Source organism: Clinocottus analis, unplaced genomic scaffold (genome assembly GCF_023055335.1).
Source record: "Clinocottus analis isolate CAN_PGR_092001 unplaced genomic scaffold, fCliAna1.0.p SCAF_6, whole genome shotgun sequence".
Lineage (NCBI taxonomy): Eukaryota > Metazoa > Chordata > Actinopteri > Perciformes > Cottidae > Clinocottus > Clinocottus analis.
The window spans coordinates 20,030,812-20,050,455 of NW_027176218.1; the positions used below are offsets into that span (position 1 = coordinate 20,030,812).

The window sequence follows — 19,644 nt, forward strand, 5'->3', positions numbered from 1 at the left end:
CAGAGAGCCAGCTTTCAAACTACAGAGAGCCAGCTTTCAAACTACAGAGAGCCAGCTTTCAAACTATAGAGAGCCAGCTTTCAAACTACACAGAGCCAGCTTTCAAACTACAGAGAGCCGGCTTTCAAACTACAGAGAGCCGGCTTTCAAACTACAGAGAGCCGGCTTTCAAACTACAGAGAGCCAGCTTTCAAACTACAGAGAGCCAGCTTTCAAACTACAGAGAGCCAGCTTTCAAACTACAGAGAGCCAGCTTTCAAACTGCATAAAGTCAGGTATGGGAGGAAGTTAGCTCAAATAAGTGCAGACTTTCACCCAGGAGTCTGCTGTTCAGGTTCACTGTGAAACTGAATTGAGGTTTACTTATTTTACCTTATTTTAAAGAAAGCTGCGTACGTGATTACCAACCTACTTATTTTCAAGAACAAATTGATCCCAAACAACACACTTTTCCTCAACAAACCTTAAATTAACAAACCTACGTTTAGAGTTTATTTTAAACTCCATGCGTTTCAATCATGCGCCGGTATTTTTGACGAGTTGTTACATGTAGTCCACACGCCACACAGACTGCTGCCCACCAAGCATGTTTGTGTGGCGAGAACGTGCCAAACTTTATCTTGCGACGTTGCAATTTCTATATATTGGGGTACTGCTACTTATACTTCATCACTGTGTACAACTATTGCTGTACACATTTTCCCGGACAGAGCTACAAAAGCGTCGACGTATCCATCTCTTTGTACGACTGGAAAATATAGTAAGAAATGACATTGTGTGAATATAATCGCAGCCATTCAGATTTTTAAAATTCACGAACGGGGATCAATTAAAAAGTGCACGTGTCCTCATGCATGTACCGTTTCCTCCATTTCAAAATCCAACACTACACACTGACCTGAACATATCTTCCATCTTGCATCCATATTTCATTATTGCGGGAGGCCTAATTTATCAATTTTTCATAGCCCTCGAAATACACATCATGTTATTCTGTATAGAATATGGAGCTGTAGAATGAGCTGTTGGTGGGCGGGCAGCATGTTTGTGTGTCGTATGGACTACAAGACCCCTGATGTTGAGGTGGTCGTTTAACAGACATTACCGGCGGTCATTAAAGAACTTCATTGACCAGATAATACGCTCTAGGTATTTACGTGTGACCCCAAGTCCTTGGTTCACGCTGATTATGTTGGAAAGTTACATACAATCTGTCATCACATGTTACATAATGTATCCGTAATGACTGCGTTATGCGGGTGACACCCGCACGGTTCCTTCAGACGGCGCTCACCGCCGGGAGGTTTTAGATATCGTGCAAATTGCACAGAAGATTATTATATCACGGCCATTATGCCTGTAATGAACTCATAAGCTGCTTTTAATGTCTAATGACTGGCGCTTAGAATAAAGGGGCACGGGCATTTGCCAAGACATGAGGTATTGTGCTCCTCGCTTTAAGCTCCAGAGACGTGACAGGAGGAAACTTTTACCGCTCGCCGTGGGGATATTAGGTATATATTTTAAACAGCAGCCAGCGAGTTAAAGAAAGTAGTGAGCAGTATGAGTGAGTAAGTATGTCGGTGTTTTATTCCTGGACCTTCGTGACAAACGCCTCGCCAAATTATGCCTCTCACGCCTCCTTGTTTCAAACGGTGGCTGCCCCAGAGGACGCTTTTGCGGCCTTCTCAAATCCCTCAGCACAAATATTCCACTCTCTCTGCTATGGAGATGGGGAAATGCTCCTCTGAGCCACACCTCCCCAAAAAGGGTTTACGGGGCTTTTCGGCCTTCCTGTTCAGCCTCAGCCGCTGCGTCGAAGCCATCTCGCTTCATTATGCCTCATCTATAATTCTTCCCATGGTGTGGACAGCCCCTGCAAAAATAAACAGCCCTTTGAGAATTGTCCCGGGATACTCGGTCAAATGTTAAACTGGAGCTGACAGTCTGGAGGGAATATACTGGCCGAAATCTGACAATATAAATCCCAATCCCTGGTTTACAACAACATGTGCCGACACGACAGTAAACCTCATTCAGCATTCGCACCGGCGATGTAGGTTTCACCTCTCTTCAGGCACCATCATTCACTATTGTTTATGTATTGTCACGTGCTGCTATCGGAGGCTCGACAACCATATCAGCACAGATTAACTTTGCATCTGCATGAGACATGTTCATGCAATGCAATTCCTGACTATGGGTCATGTGGGAATTCAGCGAGAGACAGTCCTTACCGGAGCAAGAGTGTCGGTCGTTTGTTAAAAACACCTGCCAAGAGCTGGATGAGAGGACGGCTATGACTCTCATGTCGGTCCATTTCACGCAGAGCCGCAGATGGTTCAGCTTAGCATAAAAGACATGGGACCAATGGGACACAGCTCGCGTAAGTGTGGCGTCAACCTTCTTGTCAAACCCTTGGCAAGACAGCGATGAACGATTGCTTTTAAAACATATATGTTTTCATGACATGCAGCCTCTTAGAGGGAACGCAAAATCAGATCTCGTCGCTCAGAGCTAAAGGCAGAGCCATGGAAATAGACCGGGAGCATTCATGTTCACGTCGGCTGAGCGGGATAGTCAGGGCGGCAACTTTGTATGGCTCTTTTTTTCACACAAAAACGCATGACGAAGCGAACAAAATACGTTCGCTTCCTGACGTGCATTTATTTATTTATTTTTTGTATTCACACCCAAAGGAATCGTCATAGCAGATCATATGGCAAGACATCTGCACATTCAAAATTCAACACGAGGAAAAACAATGTCGGCGTTTGAGCGCCAAAGCGTCATGATGCAAACACAGAGTCCAGCTCCACTCGTCCCACCGGAGTCCAGCTCCTCTGTCTGATGCCCCGCTCGCAGAAAGCGACCGGGGCATCAGACAGCCAGCAGCATCCTGGGTAATGGACCAGCCTCAGCTCCTCGCTTAACCTCCGTCTATGGCTCTTCGGCCGTGGAGCGACGATCGCCTCAAACTCCACTCCGCCTAAGTCGATCCCAGCGCTTCTACTTCTGTTGTTGACTGATTCTGTCACATGCCATGAGGCACAAACAAAAAAAACAAGACAAAAATGTTGTAAAATCCTTGGGAGCACGTCCACGGCAATGCCCACACAAGATGAAAGCTGCTTGAGCGTGTAGCTTTAAGGAAGGTTAACCTTTTCTCACCCCCCCCCTCCCACCTCAAGATCTGAACATCTTTACACGTGTCTCGTATCATCCCTCAGTGTAAGTACAGATTGTTCAGAACGGCTTCTTCCCGAGTTTAATTTCCACTCAGTAATGAGATCATGGACCCGTTCTGTCATCTCTTCACTCTGGTGGCATCAATTCCAATCAAACTTCCACACATTTGAATCTCTCCATCCGGCAAGACAGGGGCTGACTTAACGACTGCACCGCAAAGAGAAACCATTTACAAACAAATTAGATAATCACCTCCTAATCTAACGTTGACCTCTCGGGCCACTCTGTGTTTCCTCCTCGATCCTCTCCTCAGCCGCTGTTTATATATTCAAGTTGCTGCGCCCGGGTTGAGGGAGTGAGTCAACCTCTCACGTAACTCGTTTGTTGACGATTTTATAATATCCCATAAACGTCTCATCATTCAAGTCATGCTTCTGTTTTAAAGTTTCGTCTGTCTTCTTTGATGAACGATGGGAGGGAGCAAAACACACAGTTTCCTTGAATATCAGGCTTTTGTACAATTAGAATGAGACTTATATGCACGTAAAACAGATTGTATCCGCTTTCTTGCTGACGTTAATGAATGAGTGTATCAATACATACAAGATGGTGGTTTCCCGTCTCTTAGTTGATGGACTTGGTGGGAAGTTGCATTTGGAGTATTTCTGCTGTTTACAGACACCCAGAGAAAGAGCTAAGTGAGATCTTAAAAATGGCCTTAAGTGATGTCACTTGAGTCGGTGTCAGTTGAGCCGGAAAGCTACTGAAGAGGTCTGAAAATTAAAAGAATTTCAGGAGTGTGGAGTTCGAAAGAAGACAATGAAAAAGAAATGCAAGAGCGTGTATCTACTCCACTGTTATTGTTCCATGCAAAGCGGGGGAAAAGTTTTTGTTCGAATGCTGTTTTGCAAATAAAAGAAGAAGAAAAAGAAGACGTCATCACGAGAGGGTCTTTCTGTATTGAAACGCCACCTGAGATGAAACTGACGTCAGAATATTCAATGGTTTCAGTACTATAGCGTCCATGCTGGTGTCCACTGGTGTCCAATTTGTTCCCTCTTTGCTGCTTTCACGAGCCTCCATAAAAATCACAAGCCCTCCGGTGCCATGTTCACAGGACAGGACACTCCAGTGGGTACTGCCACCGACAAGTCTTTTATGTGTTGTGCAGCTTACTATTCACTGCCAATTGATTAAGAAAAGATGTATTTATACATTTTAAAAGAATCCCTGTTCGCTGCCTTGAACCTTTGGAGTGGTGCACTCTATTTTCCTCCCACCTCCTCCCACTTGCTGCCTATTTCCATTCAATTTTGCTGATCGCGGAAACGTACCCAGACTTGAAACTGAACTTCAAGTTTCAGTTTTCCTTTTGACATATCTAAAAATTTAAAGTAACCTCCGTAAACTAAAAAAGAAAGTCTGATGAGTCGACTCAGTGGGTTGTTTCAGAAACAGCAAGAAAAGAGAAACATCGACGGTAGAGGGAAGTTCAAAATGTTGCGTCAGGCCTGACCTCTGACCCTCTTGGTCTTTATTTGCTCATCGCTGTCTTTGCCGTGTTTCAGGGATCGAGCACACAGAAGATTAAAACGGATGAGCCAAAGTAATAACGCTGAAATGCTCCAACTTGTACATTGAAGCAGTTAGTGGAGTAAATGCGGTCCTTCTCCCCAGCCGTGCTCCATTTATGTCTGTCTGTCCGTGGATCCCTCTGTGCCCGCTTCCCGACTCCCGTTTTCGAAGCTGAAAGCTAATGAATTAACATCTGCCCACAAGGAGTTCTCAAGTACTTCATCAACGGAGCACTTACTTGTTACGAAAGTGGCTTTTCCAGGCCTTAAGTTTTAACTGGAGTAACTTGTGTCTTTCACTTAAGGGTATCGAACACAGCGTCTCTCTGCTCTCCGGTGTCGCCGTTGGACAGAAGTCGGTCCGAACTTGGTCCGAACTTGCCGGCATTCGTCTTCTTGTCACTGCTTGCAGCTCTATTTGCTGCTCTGTCCCTCAGTCCATCCTAACTGTCAGCTCACAACTTTGTCTTCTTCTTTTGACATTTTCATCTCGAGGTTTATCGCCACATCCATTTCACATGAGTCTATAATCCATCGAGCGTTTACGCTCAATCTATTCTCACGTGTTGTGACGTTTTATCTCCCTCCACCGGGGCTGTCGCCAGGAACTTAGAAATCCTGTGGCCATGTCTTCGTTTCTTTGGTTTTACATGCTGTTTCAAAATGTAGGATCATATATAGTCACCGAACAAACGTAGGTTGTTTTTTTGCCTCCACGTTTGCAACCAGAAGTGACGCAAGAAGGTCATGAACGCTAAATACAATTTTTTAGGCCAAAAATCAAGTTAACAATTAACTACAATTCCAAAGCCATGGTCGCGCCTATAGACTGTGTCTAAGAAGTGTACATTGTCTGTGGCCTGCAGTTTTAAAGCCTTTCAATTGGATATCTTGGATTTTTGCCACCGGCACACTGAAGTGGCCATATTTGGACTGTGTAGGAGGAACGTCGTGGTAGACGCCGTAGAACAGCTCTGACAGCAACCCATCAATTTAAAGTTAGCCTTGACGCTATACTTAATAGCTAAAGCCCTCCTTAATAGTCTATTTGGAGATATTAAGACCATAAACTCATGTTTACAATGTTTACTTTAGGGAATACATCCAGAGAGAAAGTAGACTTATTTTTGCAACCGGAGGAGTCGCCCCCTGCTGGCTACAAGAAAGAAGGTTTAAGACACTTTCCTGTTGGATTCACTGTTCCCATTGTTTTCTGCTACTCATCAACCGCAACTCCGGTTCATGACTTTTCATTTTGGCGACAGCGAGCAGCTGCTTTTGGCCAAACTCTATTTCACCCCTCTCTACAAACCCCTCGTCTTTCCGTGTATTAGCTTCTCTCTTTTCATTTCACTGTGACAACTAGATCTATGGTGAGATGCTGCCCGGCTGGGTGAGCCCTTCGAATCTGAAGTTCAGGGACAATCTAAGGAGAGTGAATGTGTTCAATAGTTCCAGAACTATACGACAACACGGCAAGAGCGGTAACTCGCGGGCCATCAGCTGGACTATCAAAGTTAGTACCGCGGGTGTTCTGGACGTGCACACTTCGACTGGGGCCGCATGAAGCCTCAATGACACCTGCCACGTGGAGGCCGCACCTCCTGGCAAGAATAGAAGAATCACCGGGATGCTCTCGTAATGTTCCCCTGGAAACTATAGCAGCCGTAGCTGAGGCGGTCAATAAGATCCTCGCAATGAGTGTGATGTACTTTATGATATTTTTCTTTCTCTGTATAGCAGCCATACAATATTCCTTTGGGGAATTACGCGCCTGTGGTAATCAATAGTGAGTTTACTGTGACCCGATTGTACTGACGAATGCAGCATGTCTCCTCCTGCCTCTTCTTCTCTTTCTACCCATTGACACTCGAGGGGAGAACCCTGAGAGGGGAGGGTGTGTGTGTGTGTGTGTGTGTGTGTGTGTGTGTGTCAGTGTCAGAAATAGCAATATCCTCCAACCACATCTAACACAGGATTGGGTCATTTTCGTGCACTTTCTGCTCTTTTGTGCCTGTAAACAGAGACACACAAGGTTGTCTGCTCACCACTGTATAAACCCGTCGGCCTCCTCATCCTCTGCAACCTTTGCCTTCTCACAACAAGTACGCAGCACATGCCATTTCTTTTTCTTTTTTTTAAAAAGTTAACACACAATTGTAGCCAGAGACACAGGCAGAGTCAATTGAGCTTTTTTACTGCGGTCTCCTCCTCTGTAGATGATAAGTAATACAGCAGTCAGCAAATCCGGATCTTAATAGATGATATTGACCTTTTGGGGCGGTTGGACTAGAGGGAGGAAGAGAGACAGCACGCAAACGTAAAACGGAGCGATGGGAGGGTGTGAAAAAAAAAACAGAGCGCCGAGTCGAGATGCAGAGGAGAAAAGTATCAATGGGAAGTGGACAAAACAAAAGTTTCTTAATCCGAGTGCGACAAAAGCGGTGATCAATCACGAGGATGACGACGCGTAGAATATGAGAGGGCCTCGACCTCAGCGGCACTGCAGATGGAGAGGAGGGCCGGCCGGGCCCTCAGAGACTGTCTCTTTGTCTTGTCTTGTCTCACTCTCTCTCTCTCTGATGCTGCACTGTATCCTCCCTTTCTTCCTCTGTCTCTCTGCATCGCCCTCTTTTCCATTTTGATTACTCTCTGCCGCCTCATCCCTCTGCCCTCCTCCTCCCTCCCTCCCTCCCTCCCTCTTTTCCGTTCTCCCTATATTTCTGTCTGGTACCCACCATCTGTCATCCGTTGTCTTCCTCTGTCACCCCTCCTCCTCCCACTCATTTTCACTCCCTCAATCCAAGAAGCTTTTTTCCCCACTTTTTTTATTGGCGTCATAAGATGAATTTTACTGTCTTGCTAACTCTCTTTCTGGAACGTTTGTATTGCGACCCTTCATATGAACTCATAACAAAAACGCAGCTCCGCAATTACTTGCAGCCGCCAAGTCCTGCAAAAAAAAAAAAAAAGTCCCGCGCACTCCATCACGTCACATCGGTGTTGAAGTCGAGGCCGAGCATTTCTTTATTGCGCTGCTTATGAACATAGGAGTGAAGCTGAATGCCACGCATGCCAGGCTTTTAAAAATTGTATTTTACAAGCGCGTGAAGTGTTGGGGTGGAGAGCCCAGTGAAATGACTCGAGACCACAGCCTCACAGCTTGAGAGGGCCTTTTATAAGTCTCTGGCTTTTATGCGCATAGTGACACCAAGAGGAAATGCCGCGCAACGGATCCAAACGTCCGCACTGTGCCGCAGAACTACAGTCCTCTTCTGTGTCTTCATATTTTTAGATATATCCAAAAATACAGATTTCAAACGTGTGTTTGTGTGTGTATGGGCTGAAACACGCGGCTATGAACACGTGGTTGAAAAATACATATAAAAATACAAATATATATTTCAAACATGTGTTTGTGTGTGCACAGGCTGCGACAAATACCTATAAGCACGTAGTTGAGTCCTGCATATATATATATATATATATATATATATATATATATATATGTATATATATATATATATATATATATATATATATATATGTATATATATATGTATATATATATGTATACATGTATATATATATATATATATATATATATATATATATATATATATATATATATATATATCCCTATTCTTATTTATTTTATTTTATTAATTATTTTATTTTGTGTGTTTAGTTTAGTTTATTTCATTGATGTCTGTAAGTGTGGGATGCTGCTACTACAGCAAAGAAAATTCTCCTTGGGGATTAATAAACTACTTTTCATTCATTTCATTATATATATATATATATATATATATATATATATATATATATATATATATATATATATATATATATATATATATGTATATATACATATATATATATATACACACATACATATATATGTATATATACACACATATATATGTATATATATACACACACACATATATATATGTATATATATATATATATATATATATATATATATATATATATATATACATATATATACATATATATATATATATATGTATGTATATATATATATATATATATCTATATAGATATATATATGTGTATATGTATGTGTGTGTGTTAGTGTGTGTGTGCGTGTGTGTGGTGAGGCTTTAAGTTGGCTTTACTGTGCATCATTGGATTTACAGAAAGCGAATCCCTCCACATGTCCCTGTGTGTGTGTGTGTGTGTGTGTGTGTGTGTGTGTGTGTGTGGGGGGGGGGGGGGGCAAACACCAAATGAAGCATTTTAACGACATGACATCTATCAGCGTTCACGTCATGACCGGTCTGTTCATATGCAGAACTGCACGGGCTGAACATCGCGTTCACTCGGGGAAAGAGTTCCCGCTGCTGCGCTGCTCCAGCTGGTAACGCGCCAAACCAGACTTCCTGGTACTTTTCCGAGAGAGAAGTCAGTGCTCTGTCAGAGGGGACTTCTTCTGGCCGTCTCCAGGAAGTGACGGTGGGGGACTGAACGGGGTCGAAACAAGCCGAGGGAGGTCGCCCCGTCTCTCCGAGAGAGAGAAGCTGGGTGGAAGAGGAGCTCCATCTGCGACCGACGGAAGCACACGGGAAGTTAAAGGATCGAGCCTTCAAATTAAGAGCATGCAAAGAGGGTAGCGTACTCATTAAGCACATAATCCAAATTAACATGCTGCATCACCATGAACACATTTTCAATAAACCAGAACAAACCAGTTGTTAGATGGTACCTTACTGGTAGCCTGAAGTTGTGCCCAGTGTGGACAGTTAATGGACACAGCTTGCTGGATAGCACATGGTGACAATGTAATTGATTACTTCCCCCCCAAATATTAATTTTCCTTTTAAGAAATATGTACCATCCTCATCCTCAAATTATAATTATGGGCGCACCCAGCTGTTAAACAGCTGATCGAGACTATGAGTTAGGCAGCACTGAATGCTAAGGCAGAAAATTCACTGCCATCCAAGCCTGGGTCACTGTATTGGTGACCCAGGCTTCCCTCTCACCTGCAACACTTTCATATTTATTAAAAAGCCCACCTCAAACAAGCAAAAGACTAAAACAAGTGTGAGGTATATTACATATCAAGTTTAGTTAAGTAAGTAATTTAGAATGGAAAACACCCGCAAATGACGCATCTCGCGTTTTATTTTGAAGTTATTCACCGGAACCCAACGTATGCACTGCCGTGTCTTTCCACTCTTCTGGTGGGAAGGTGGTCCCGGGACGTAAAAACATCGCCAGAAAAAAAGAAAAAGTGACCGACGGGAGAAGAACTTTGCGTGTTACATATATATATTGTTCTTCCCACACACATAAAGCATTTCCATCTCAATGACAAACCACGGCACCGCGGAGTTCACCCGACGTGTCGCCGACCAGTGAAGCGACGTTTTGAACTTGTTGGTCTTCGGGAACAAAGTTGGGAAAGTGCGAGGTGAAAATGGAGAGCCCAGCTGAGTGAGAGTGGGGTGAGGAGGCTGGCTTTGGCAGGAGTCCTGCCCCGCTGCTAGCGGGCTAGTTAGCCCAGACCCGTCGCTTACCTCGGATAACTGATGAGGTGAGGCCGCCTGGCTCTTCTTTACGCTTGTAAAGCTCGCGGTAATGTGGGTTAAACGGCCCTGACGTCACCCGCTGTGGCCGAAAAATAACGGTTCAATTAATGTTTTTGGCCAAAGAAAAAAAAAAACATTGAAATGAGTTCGGCCTGGCCATTTTTTTTTAAACCGTACCCAAACTTTAATGCAATTGTCCTTTAAATGTCTGATATTGTTGTATCGTGGTTTCCTCAGCGCGTAGAGTCATTTTGAAGTATGTTTGTTAGGGATGTTTCCCGTTAGTCTCCCGGTACTGTAACTGGAAGAAGAGAGAGAGACAGAGAAAAGTGAAGTAAGTTATTAAACATTTTGTCCAGACAAACTTTTAACAATAAATATGTATATATAGCTATATTTATCAAGCACAGTTCCAGCATCTGATACCCGGATATAAGTGACCATCTGTGACGCCGCAGCTATTTCTTACAAATGGCAGAGCTCTCAACTTGTTTTCTTGGCCATTTCAAAAACATGTCTGGATCTCTGTATTCATGTTTCTGGCTGACAGTTTCACACAACAACAAAAAACAACCGGTGTGTGACTGCAGCACACAAAATGATCAACTGTTTAGATCAGTTTCTTTTTTCATCAGTGTGATTGGCCTCATTGAACTCTGCCCCCTGTCACGTCCGCGTTCACCCCCCTTCTTCCTCATGTGTGAACCACAATCTCTCCAGATTCCAGTTTCATTTTTTTTGTCTTCTGCATTTCAGAGCTTCTTGGCACCGTTCTCTCCTGAAGGTCTGCCATTCTCCAGGGGAGCTGCTTTATCTGCTGCTGACATTGCAGCTTCTCCACCACCGCCACCACCACCACCCACACCCCCAATGGAGCCAAGCATAGTTGATGATCTTATTTTCTCTAGAAGTTCGGCCTGAATCCTCTCCCAAACGTCTCCTGAAGGCAACCGCACTTAAACCTGCTTTAGAGAACCTCTCTCTCTCCCCTGCACCGATCAATCATTTTTTCTTTTCTTTTTTTTTTGATCCCGCGAGCATCCACGCTAGCTGTACTCATGCAGTTTTCTCACAGACATTCAACAAAGCACGCTATCTGAGATGGGGCCCTGGTAGGTTCTTCCAGGGGCTCGAGTTAACCCCCCCTCCCTTACCCCTCCTGCCTGCCTGCAGACCGTGCAGCCGGTCTGTGTGCTCGCGTGACCCACCAGCACAAGCCTGTAAGAGAATCCTGCACCAGTAACACAGCACTCGTCGATGGAGCCGAGACGCACGCCGAGCTCGCCAACGACACGTTCATGAACTTTCTGGCTTTTTAAGTGGGCGTGTATCGGGGGTTGCGTTCATGAAGTGCGACTGCTGACGCCGGCTCATTTTGGGACTTGGATGTGGGTGTGATCGGCTTTATTCATGCACCCTCGGTCCGAGTCTGGGTACGGCCTGGATGTTGGATGCCCTGAGTGTGTTGGAACGGCTGTTGCGGTGATGAGGCAGGTCTCCTGGTGGCCTGTGTGGCTGGCTGGGCAGCAGCCCAAGGTGATGTGATGGGGTGCAGGAACAGCAAGGTCCTCCCTGAGCCTCCAGGGGATGTTCAGTTGGACCTGGTCAAAAAGGTCAGTCAGACAACGTTGTTACTATCGTGAGACTAATCGGATGGCTTTAAGGTTTTTTTTATCTAGAAAAACGGAACAAACCCAGTGACATTTGGTGCCTGAATATCACAAAATGTTAAAAGTCGACCAACAGACATTAATCCCCCAAAAAAATCAGAATCGATAATTATATCTTCTTTGATATGAACTTAAAGATATTTGGGTTCTTTCCTGTTGTTTGGGGTATGTCATTTTGGGATTCGGGAAATTCCTTTTTTTTTAAATATTTTCGCAGAAATGTCTCAAAATATGAATTCATAATGGCAATAATTGTTATTTTCAGCCTTCTGAGACGCTCAAGCTTAATTGGGGATTTTGTCTTTAAAGGGACAGTTCACAATCAAAGCAAAAAACTACATCTTTTTCCTTATAATTGTTATGCTATTTAACATTATAAATTGTTTTGCTGTGTGTTGGCTAGCTTTGGAAATATAGACAGCTTTCTCTCCCTAATATAATATCAATACATGGCACTTGGTTAGCGGTGCTCGAGGCCCCCAAAAAACTACATTTTAAAATCTCAACAGCTGTGTCGAACTTCAGAAATCACGACGCGGTTACTCCAGATAATCCACAGACCTTCTTGTAATGGAAACAGACATTTCTGATTGATATGTTCCACATCAAAACAATCTAGACTGATAAATAACACCACAGGTAAAACAGAAAACGATGTATTTTAGATTTTGGGGGTTTACTGTCCTCTTTAACAATAGACTAACTTTTAAAATATCGGCCACATCGAGGTTTAAGATCATTGAGAAAAGGGGCCACATTACATTGTTTAACCATAAGAGTGCACTGGTAAATTGTAAAAAGACCCACAATGTACCTTAGCTAATGATCTGTATCAAAAGCATATCGATCAGCTTCTGAAATCTAATATTGGTCGGGCTAAACTAATTATAGACTAAGAATCTGTACATTAAAGTCTTCACAATTACTTCATTTAAGCTTTTTCTGTCATTTGCATCTGTGACAAACTGCGTTCCTGTATTTTTCAGGTCGACCCTCAGACAGATATCTATAAGCACTTCATAGGAGGGGATGGCACGAGGAGCAAGGTGGGTGGGGCTGGCGGAGGGGGAGGTGACAAGGCTGACTCCACCTCCTCCCCGTATCAGGCCCAAGCGGCCACTCCCACCGCTTCCGCCCAGCCTCCGAAGGACCCGTCCGATCTGTCGGACCCTCAGCGGAAGAAGGTGGCGAAATACCGGGCCAAGTTCGACCCCCGGGTCACGGCCAAGTACGACATCAAAGCTCTGATCGGTCGCGGGAGCTTCAGCCGGGTCGTCCGCGTGGAGCACAAGAGCACGCGGCAGCCCTACGCCATCAAGATGATCGAGACCCGCTACCGGGAGGGGAGGGAGGTGTGCGAGTCCGAGCTGTGCGTCCTGCGCCGCGTCCGCCACACCAACATCATCCAGCTGATGGAGGTCTTCGAGACGGCGGAGCGCGTCTACATGGTGATGGAGCTGGCCACCGGCGGCGAGCTCTTCGACCGCATCATCGCTCGCGGCTCCTTCACCGAGCGCGACGCCACGCGCGTCCTGCAGATGGTGCTGGACGGCGTCAAGTACCTCCACACCCTGGGGATCACTCACCGGGATCTGAAGCCGGAGAACCTGCTCTACTACCACCCCGGGTCCGACTCCAAGATCATCATCACCGACTTCGGCCTGGCCAGCAGCAGGAAGAAGGGAGACGAGTGTCTCATGAAGACCACCTGCGGCACGCCGGAGTACATCGCCCCTGAGATCCTGGTGAGGAAGCCCTACACCAACGCTGTGGACATGTGGGCGCTGGGGGTGATCTCGTACATCCTGCTGAGCGGAACCATGCCCTTCGAGGACGACAACCGCATGAGGCTCTACCGGCAGATCCTCAAGGGGAAGTACAGCTTCTCTGGAGAGGTGGGGGACTTCTAACTGTTGCACACTTTCCTCTTTCCTTCTTTCTCACAGACTTCACCCATATCTGGAACACATTCCTCACACCGCGTGAGGCCTTGTCAACAGATTTCCGAGAAGTTCAGCTTTTCCTGCGAGGTGACATGGTTCATCTCACACACACACACACACATTTTCTAACTCCTCTCTCATCATCTCACAGCTCACGTCCACATCTATCTCGCGTTCCGGTACCTTTTAACCTTGGTGGACTCGCTCTCACGCCTTTGTCCGCTCCAAGTCAATACATCCTCCCTCTAAAGTGTGTGTGTGTGTGTGTGTGTGTGTGCTCTATAATGTATACCCGGGCCTTGTATCTAGTTGTGAGAACGCTGAGTGGGTCCAATCCTTTGTTTTTTCGCGGCGTGGGATGTTTATGTTGCCAGCGAGCTTTACAAAAGGGGCCCTCGGTTAATGTTTGCCCCACAAACGGCCACTCCAGCGAGAAGAACAGCTGAGTAGTTTTGTGATATTTAACGAGGAGCAGTTGAATCATCACGCCTCTCTTGGAAAGCGTCTACAGTTGGAACTTCGCAAGGGTTCCCGACGGGCAAGATAAGGTTGGATCTGACACATTTAATAATTGAAATCATTTCATGGGTGGGCCTGTGTTTTAGCTGAGGTTGCAGATAGTGTAGCGGAGCTGTTGGATGAGGTCTAGGTATGTACAGCAAGTCCTGGGAGTCGGTGAGAGGACCTTTCACTGGAATCAACCTCTGGCTTGAGAGCAGTAAGGGAACAAGATTTAAAAAAATAAAGTAATTAATGTTGTCCTTCCATTAGTGTCTACCCTTTCTGCTATTAGTGACGATTTCTGGTTAAAATTATGTGTTTTGAGGCATCCGGTGGTACAGTGGTTAAGAAGCATACTGTAGTGAAGTGGAATGTCCCTGGTTTGATTCCCGTCCAGGGACACTTCTTTCTCTGGTCGTTGAATGTACACTCCCTGTTGCCAATCACATAATGCCAAAATATATGTGTGTTCTGCCGGGACATAGCGAAAATGATTTTCCACGGGGCTTTAAATGCGGCTCGGACATTTAAAACTGAGGACGAGAGCTTTTCATTTCATAAAGGAGCAATTTCCCCCTGTAAGGTTGCAACATAACAACTTGTATTATGTCACAATTGTATGGCAGAGAGGCCGCCAAGCCGTCGTTAAAATAAATATGAATAATAAAAAAAAAACCTGTACTGAGGGTAAATAAGAGGTGGAGCTGTGGTTGGGCAGACTTGAATGCACTTCCCTCGGGGACATGTGTCTTTACAGCTGCGATAAATAATGTTCCCGTTTTCAGCTGCGGTCCGAGAACTAATCGCAACCCGAACATTGCTGTGTGTGTGTGTGTGTGTGTGTGTGTGTGTGTGTGTGTGTGTGTGTGGCTTATATATGTGTCATGTATCTTTAGCCAGCGCTGGTGATTTACCTGCTGTGTGAAGAGGAGGGGTTAGTTGTCTACTGGGACACTGAAAACACAGCTGGTTGCCAAGCAGGACATCATGTACAAAGTGTGTGTGTGTGAAAGCATACACGGTTGATATACCCGAATCCCGCTTAAGTTGTCAAAACATGGAATTCAGCTCCTGCAAGAATGTATACAATCAATAAAGTAGAGGTACTTTAAATTAAAAGCACCATTTGGTGAGTCCGACGATATGAAAAGACTCCTTATCACATTTCGTCGAATAAATTAAACTCCTTTTTTCAGTTTACAGCTGAACGTATCTCTCTGCTGCCCTCTGGTGTCCAACAGACAAAACTGCATTGATGACAAACAAAGTGTACAGTATATTCTCACATAAAGTCTATATTCCCCCTTTATTTGATGTGTTCTGAGCGCCGCAGATGAATGATGTATGTTTAGAGTTTGACACATATACTTAAATTAGAGTTTTAAAAAATAAACCTCTAGATAACCCCCCATAACCCCAAAAAAACTATATTTGAAAGCTGCCTTCACCCATTGACAGCTGGGATCGGCTCCAGCGCCCCGCAACTCTAGAGAGGATTAGTGGTTTGGATAATGGATGGACGGACTATGAACTAAATTACCAAAGCTCACATATGTTTTTTTTATATATGACATATGTCTGGAGGGAACTTTTTTTGATATACTGAAGTATTTCAGGTACTAGATATTTATCATACTCGCATTAAAACACTTTGCTAATCGCAGTCTTGTCTCGCATCTGTCTCCCGTGTCTCCAGCCGTGGCCCAGCGTGTCCAACCTGGCCAAGGACTTCGTGGAGCGCATTCTGACGGTGGACCCCAGCGAGCGGCTCACAGCGGGCCAGGCCATCAAGCACCCCTGGGTCGTCAGCATGGCCGCCTCGTCCTCCATGAAGAACCTGCAGCGCTGCATATCCCAGAACCTCCTGAAGCGGGCGTCCTCGCGCTGCCACAGCACCAAGTCGGCGCAGTCCACCCGCTCCAGCCGCTCCACCAAATCCAACAAAGCCCGGCGGGTGCGAGAGAAGGAGCTGCGCGAGCTGAACCGCCGCTATCAGCAGCAGTACAACGGCTGAAATACAGCAAACATTTACACGAGCTTCCGCCATTCAATGTTGCTGCCAGTGTCGGAGGCCAAAGTGGCTTCAAGTCCTTCATGATTGCCTTGGAGGAGAAAAAAAAGAGGGGACGATGACTTAAATGACCAAAACTAAAAACAAACAGCGAGAGTTGAGAATTCTTGTGTCTCCAGATGAGGACAGACGAGGGCACAACAGTGAAGTTTGAACTCCCAATGGGTTACATCATCTCTCCATCCATACCTTCACCCTTTCTCTTTCTGGCAGGATGGTGCCACTTCAACTCCTTCTTTTCGTTGCTTTTTGTGTCCTTCCAATCCCTGTGTCTCTACATATTTATTTATTATTGTTGACATGATTATGAATCTCTATTCAAACGGTCACTGGGTAATGACCTTTCCACGAGGATCTGTTGAACAGAGTTCTGGGTACTGAAGTTTCTACTTTTAGATACTTTTAGACCCCCCCTCCCCTCCTCTTCCCCCACTCATTCCTGATTGGAATTAGCTGTGAATTAATTATTGTGCTAATTGTACAGACCTTGCCTTAAGATGTGGGTAATGCGAGCACACTGCAACAGTACCACGCCCTCGAAAGGTCAACATGAAGTTCTTTTTTTATTTAGTCAACTCTAAGCTTATCTAATCTTGCCATTATTGCTCTGTTTATGTCTTTCGCTTTCCTTCTGAAGCTGTCAAAAGATTGTGAAGCTGTTTTAGGTGTTAAATCTTCAATGTATTGGACAACAGGCCACAAGGCCGCCCTCCGCAAAGCCTTCAATGGATCAGTGGATTCCACCCTGAAGCGCCTGCTGCCATCCCTCCGTGTTGCTTCTCAGAACATGAGGACGTGTTCGGTTGCGCCAGCTCCGCCTAAGTTTAAACTTGACCTGGTTCTGACACGTGCACACGTTTTTACGAAGTGCACACCTACGCATTACTGAATGAAAGCAGGTTGTGCCACACAAACTAGCTCTTGAATCGAAAGTAGCCAAGCTAATGCTAGCGTGCTAATATGTGACCCATATAGACTTCAGAGTAAAGATGAGCCGATGCTTTATCAATACGCTGTTTTAATAATCACGTTAGCCGGAAAGACTAAGTTAAATTTCAAAAGAAGGAAAAAAAACTTTAATATCAATTAATTTACTAAATATTGTGCCAAAAACGATCACTTTAGCTCGGTTGGCGTTAGCAGGTCTTCCCCACTTGCTCCGAACTGCATGACCGCTCACACACTTCTTCTCCATGTGGACAGATATATAGAAATAAAACAGAAGCATGCCTACTGTCACGAAGGATTGGCTGTTCAGTTAAAGATCCGATTTGCCCCTGACAACTACGTTTTGGATGTTGCGCTATCGCTTGTGATGCTACAGTGACTTCCTGTTTCCAGTCACCTATTCAAGTTTCTACCAGCGTCAACAATTTCTGTAGTTTTAAAAGTGCGAGCTGATTTGGTTTGCGATGGTATCAACGTCTCCATGGTTCTTACAAACGGCCGGTACAACACGACCAAAGTCCTGCCTTCTTTAGCTAGCTGCTGTTTTGTTAGCCATGTTAGCATTCAGCAAAATGTCAACCATTGCTGGCCTGTCAAAAATATATTTAAAAAAAAAATAATGTTGCCGCCATTTTAATGGGTAGATACACATTTAGCTCAGTATATCGTGAAAACCCAAGACCCCACCATTCTAAATGAGTTTTTTCTACACTTGTGACCAAAAATATTAATATGTATGATTATGAAAGATTTCAGAAATACGAAAAGTTGACGCGCGCCGTCTTATGCAAACCGCTTTCTTTTGTCTGTAGAAGTGCACTTAAGCATCCTTGTCTGTTCAGTGTTTTTGTGATTACTGAGCTATTCGGAGCCTTTTTTAATAATAAAAGTAATAATCGGACACAACACTAAACTAGTGATTTTTTAAAATTTGAGGTGTTTGTAACATCGTGGTATAGATTCAGTGTTAAAAAGCTGCATGAGAGTAAAGTTCTTGAACTTAAGAAACTGTTAAAAAGTGAAACAAATAGGTAAGGCGACTTCCTGTTTGGTTGCGATAGCCGCGATTTTGTAACGATTGATTCCACATGATCGATCCCCAACTTGGTCAAAATGATATGATCATATAATCATTGAATATTTTCTCAAACGTAGCAGAACTTTTCTTTAAAAAAATCTGAGAATTCTTTTTTTCTTCTATTTTGCTTCTTTTTTTTCTGGTGAAGCACTTAATCTATACATTAAAATAGAACTGTTGTGTTTTTAAATTGCATTGCTCCTCCTCATGGGACCCGCTCGCTGGGCTTCTGTCCCTCCAGAACACTCACATGTGTAGTCTTCTTTCCTTTACTTGAGTACGTTTGCTGTGATCTACCCCAGACTTATAAAGTGTGTCGCTGTTGTGAACTTTTATTACATTTTTTAATTTTCTTTACACATACTGGAAACGTAACCGAGCCATGTCAGCTGACCTCAGTTTTTGTATTTTTTGTTCCTTTTCTTTTTGTCTTTTTGTCCTTTGCTTGTTTCAGGATGCCCGTCATGTCATCCACTGCTGTTATCTGCCCCAATGCCTCGCTTCTTGGTGCGACTTAATCGTTTATAAAAGACTGATAATGAGGCGAACATTGGAAGTGGCACACACACATTTTCAAGTTACATTATTAGAGCTACTCCACCCAAAGTGGGTGGGTGTAGATTTCTTCACAGGGACAAACGACATCCTAAAGAAAGACTGTGCCTCAGTTCTGGTCGTTGGTTCATGGATTGCTCTTCGAGCTTCTCGGTGAAATAAACCGTGTTTGAACCCGTTCTTAACTGTCAGCCCTACCAGTCACGGAAATGATCGCGTGGACTCCGAGGAGCCGCTGTGGTTGAAGTAGTCGTCAACGTTGTCGAGCTCCTAATCGTAAATGATGTTCAATGAATAACCAAATCAGCCCATTAGCAGCTTCGCAGAACGTCAGCACATTTTTATAAAAAGTGTTTCCTTCCGTGTTTTTATATACCTGTGTGATTTTTATATAAATGCTGTCGTCCGAAATGCCAACTCATCACTGTTACCTGAAAACAGTTATTTTGTTTGTAATTGTGTGTCTAAATGAACGATAACACTTTGATTCTGCTACCATTAACGTTTTTTTTTTTTTAACGGTGAGTTGTATGTGCCAATAAAACACTCGAACCTGA

The 19,644-nt window shown here is 44.4% G+C and overlaps 1 protein-coding gene across 2 annotated transcripts; it reads left to right on the forward strand.

The window, feature by feature from the left end:
• Nucleotides 1–9,987: 9,987 nt before the first annotated feature.
• pskh1 (protein serine kinase H1) lies at nucleotides 9,988–19,644 on the forward strand. Of its 2 annotated transcripts, none has more exons than XM_068603502.1 (4): nucleotides 9,988–10,326; nucleotides 11,078–11,934; nucleotides 12,978–13,886; nucleotides 16,132–19,644. In XM_068603502.1, the coding sequence occupies exons 2-4, from the start codon at nucleotides 11,866–11,868 to the stop codon at nucleotides 16,447–16,449; spliced, it is 1,296 nt and encodes a 431-aa protein (XP_068459603.1). In that variant the 5' UTR covers nucleotides 9,988–10,326; nucleotides 11,078–11,865; the 3' UTR covers nucleotides 16,450–19,644. The 2 variants fall into 2 exon arrangements, with proteins under 2 accessions (XP_068459603.1, XP_068459605.1); XM_068603504.1 differs by lacking the exon at nucleotides 9,988–10,326 and adding an exon at nucleotides 10,529–10,655.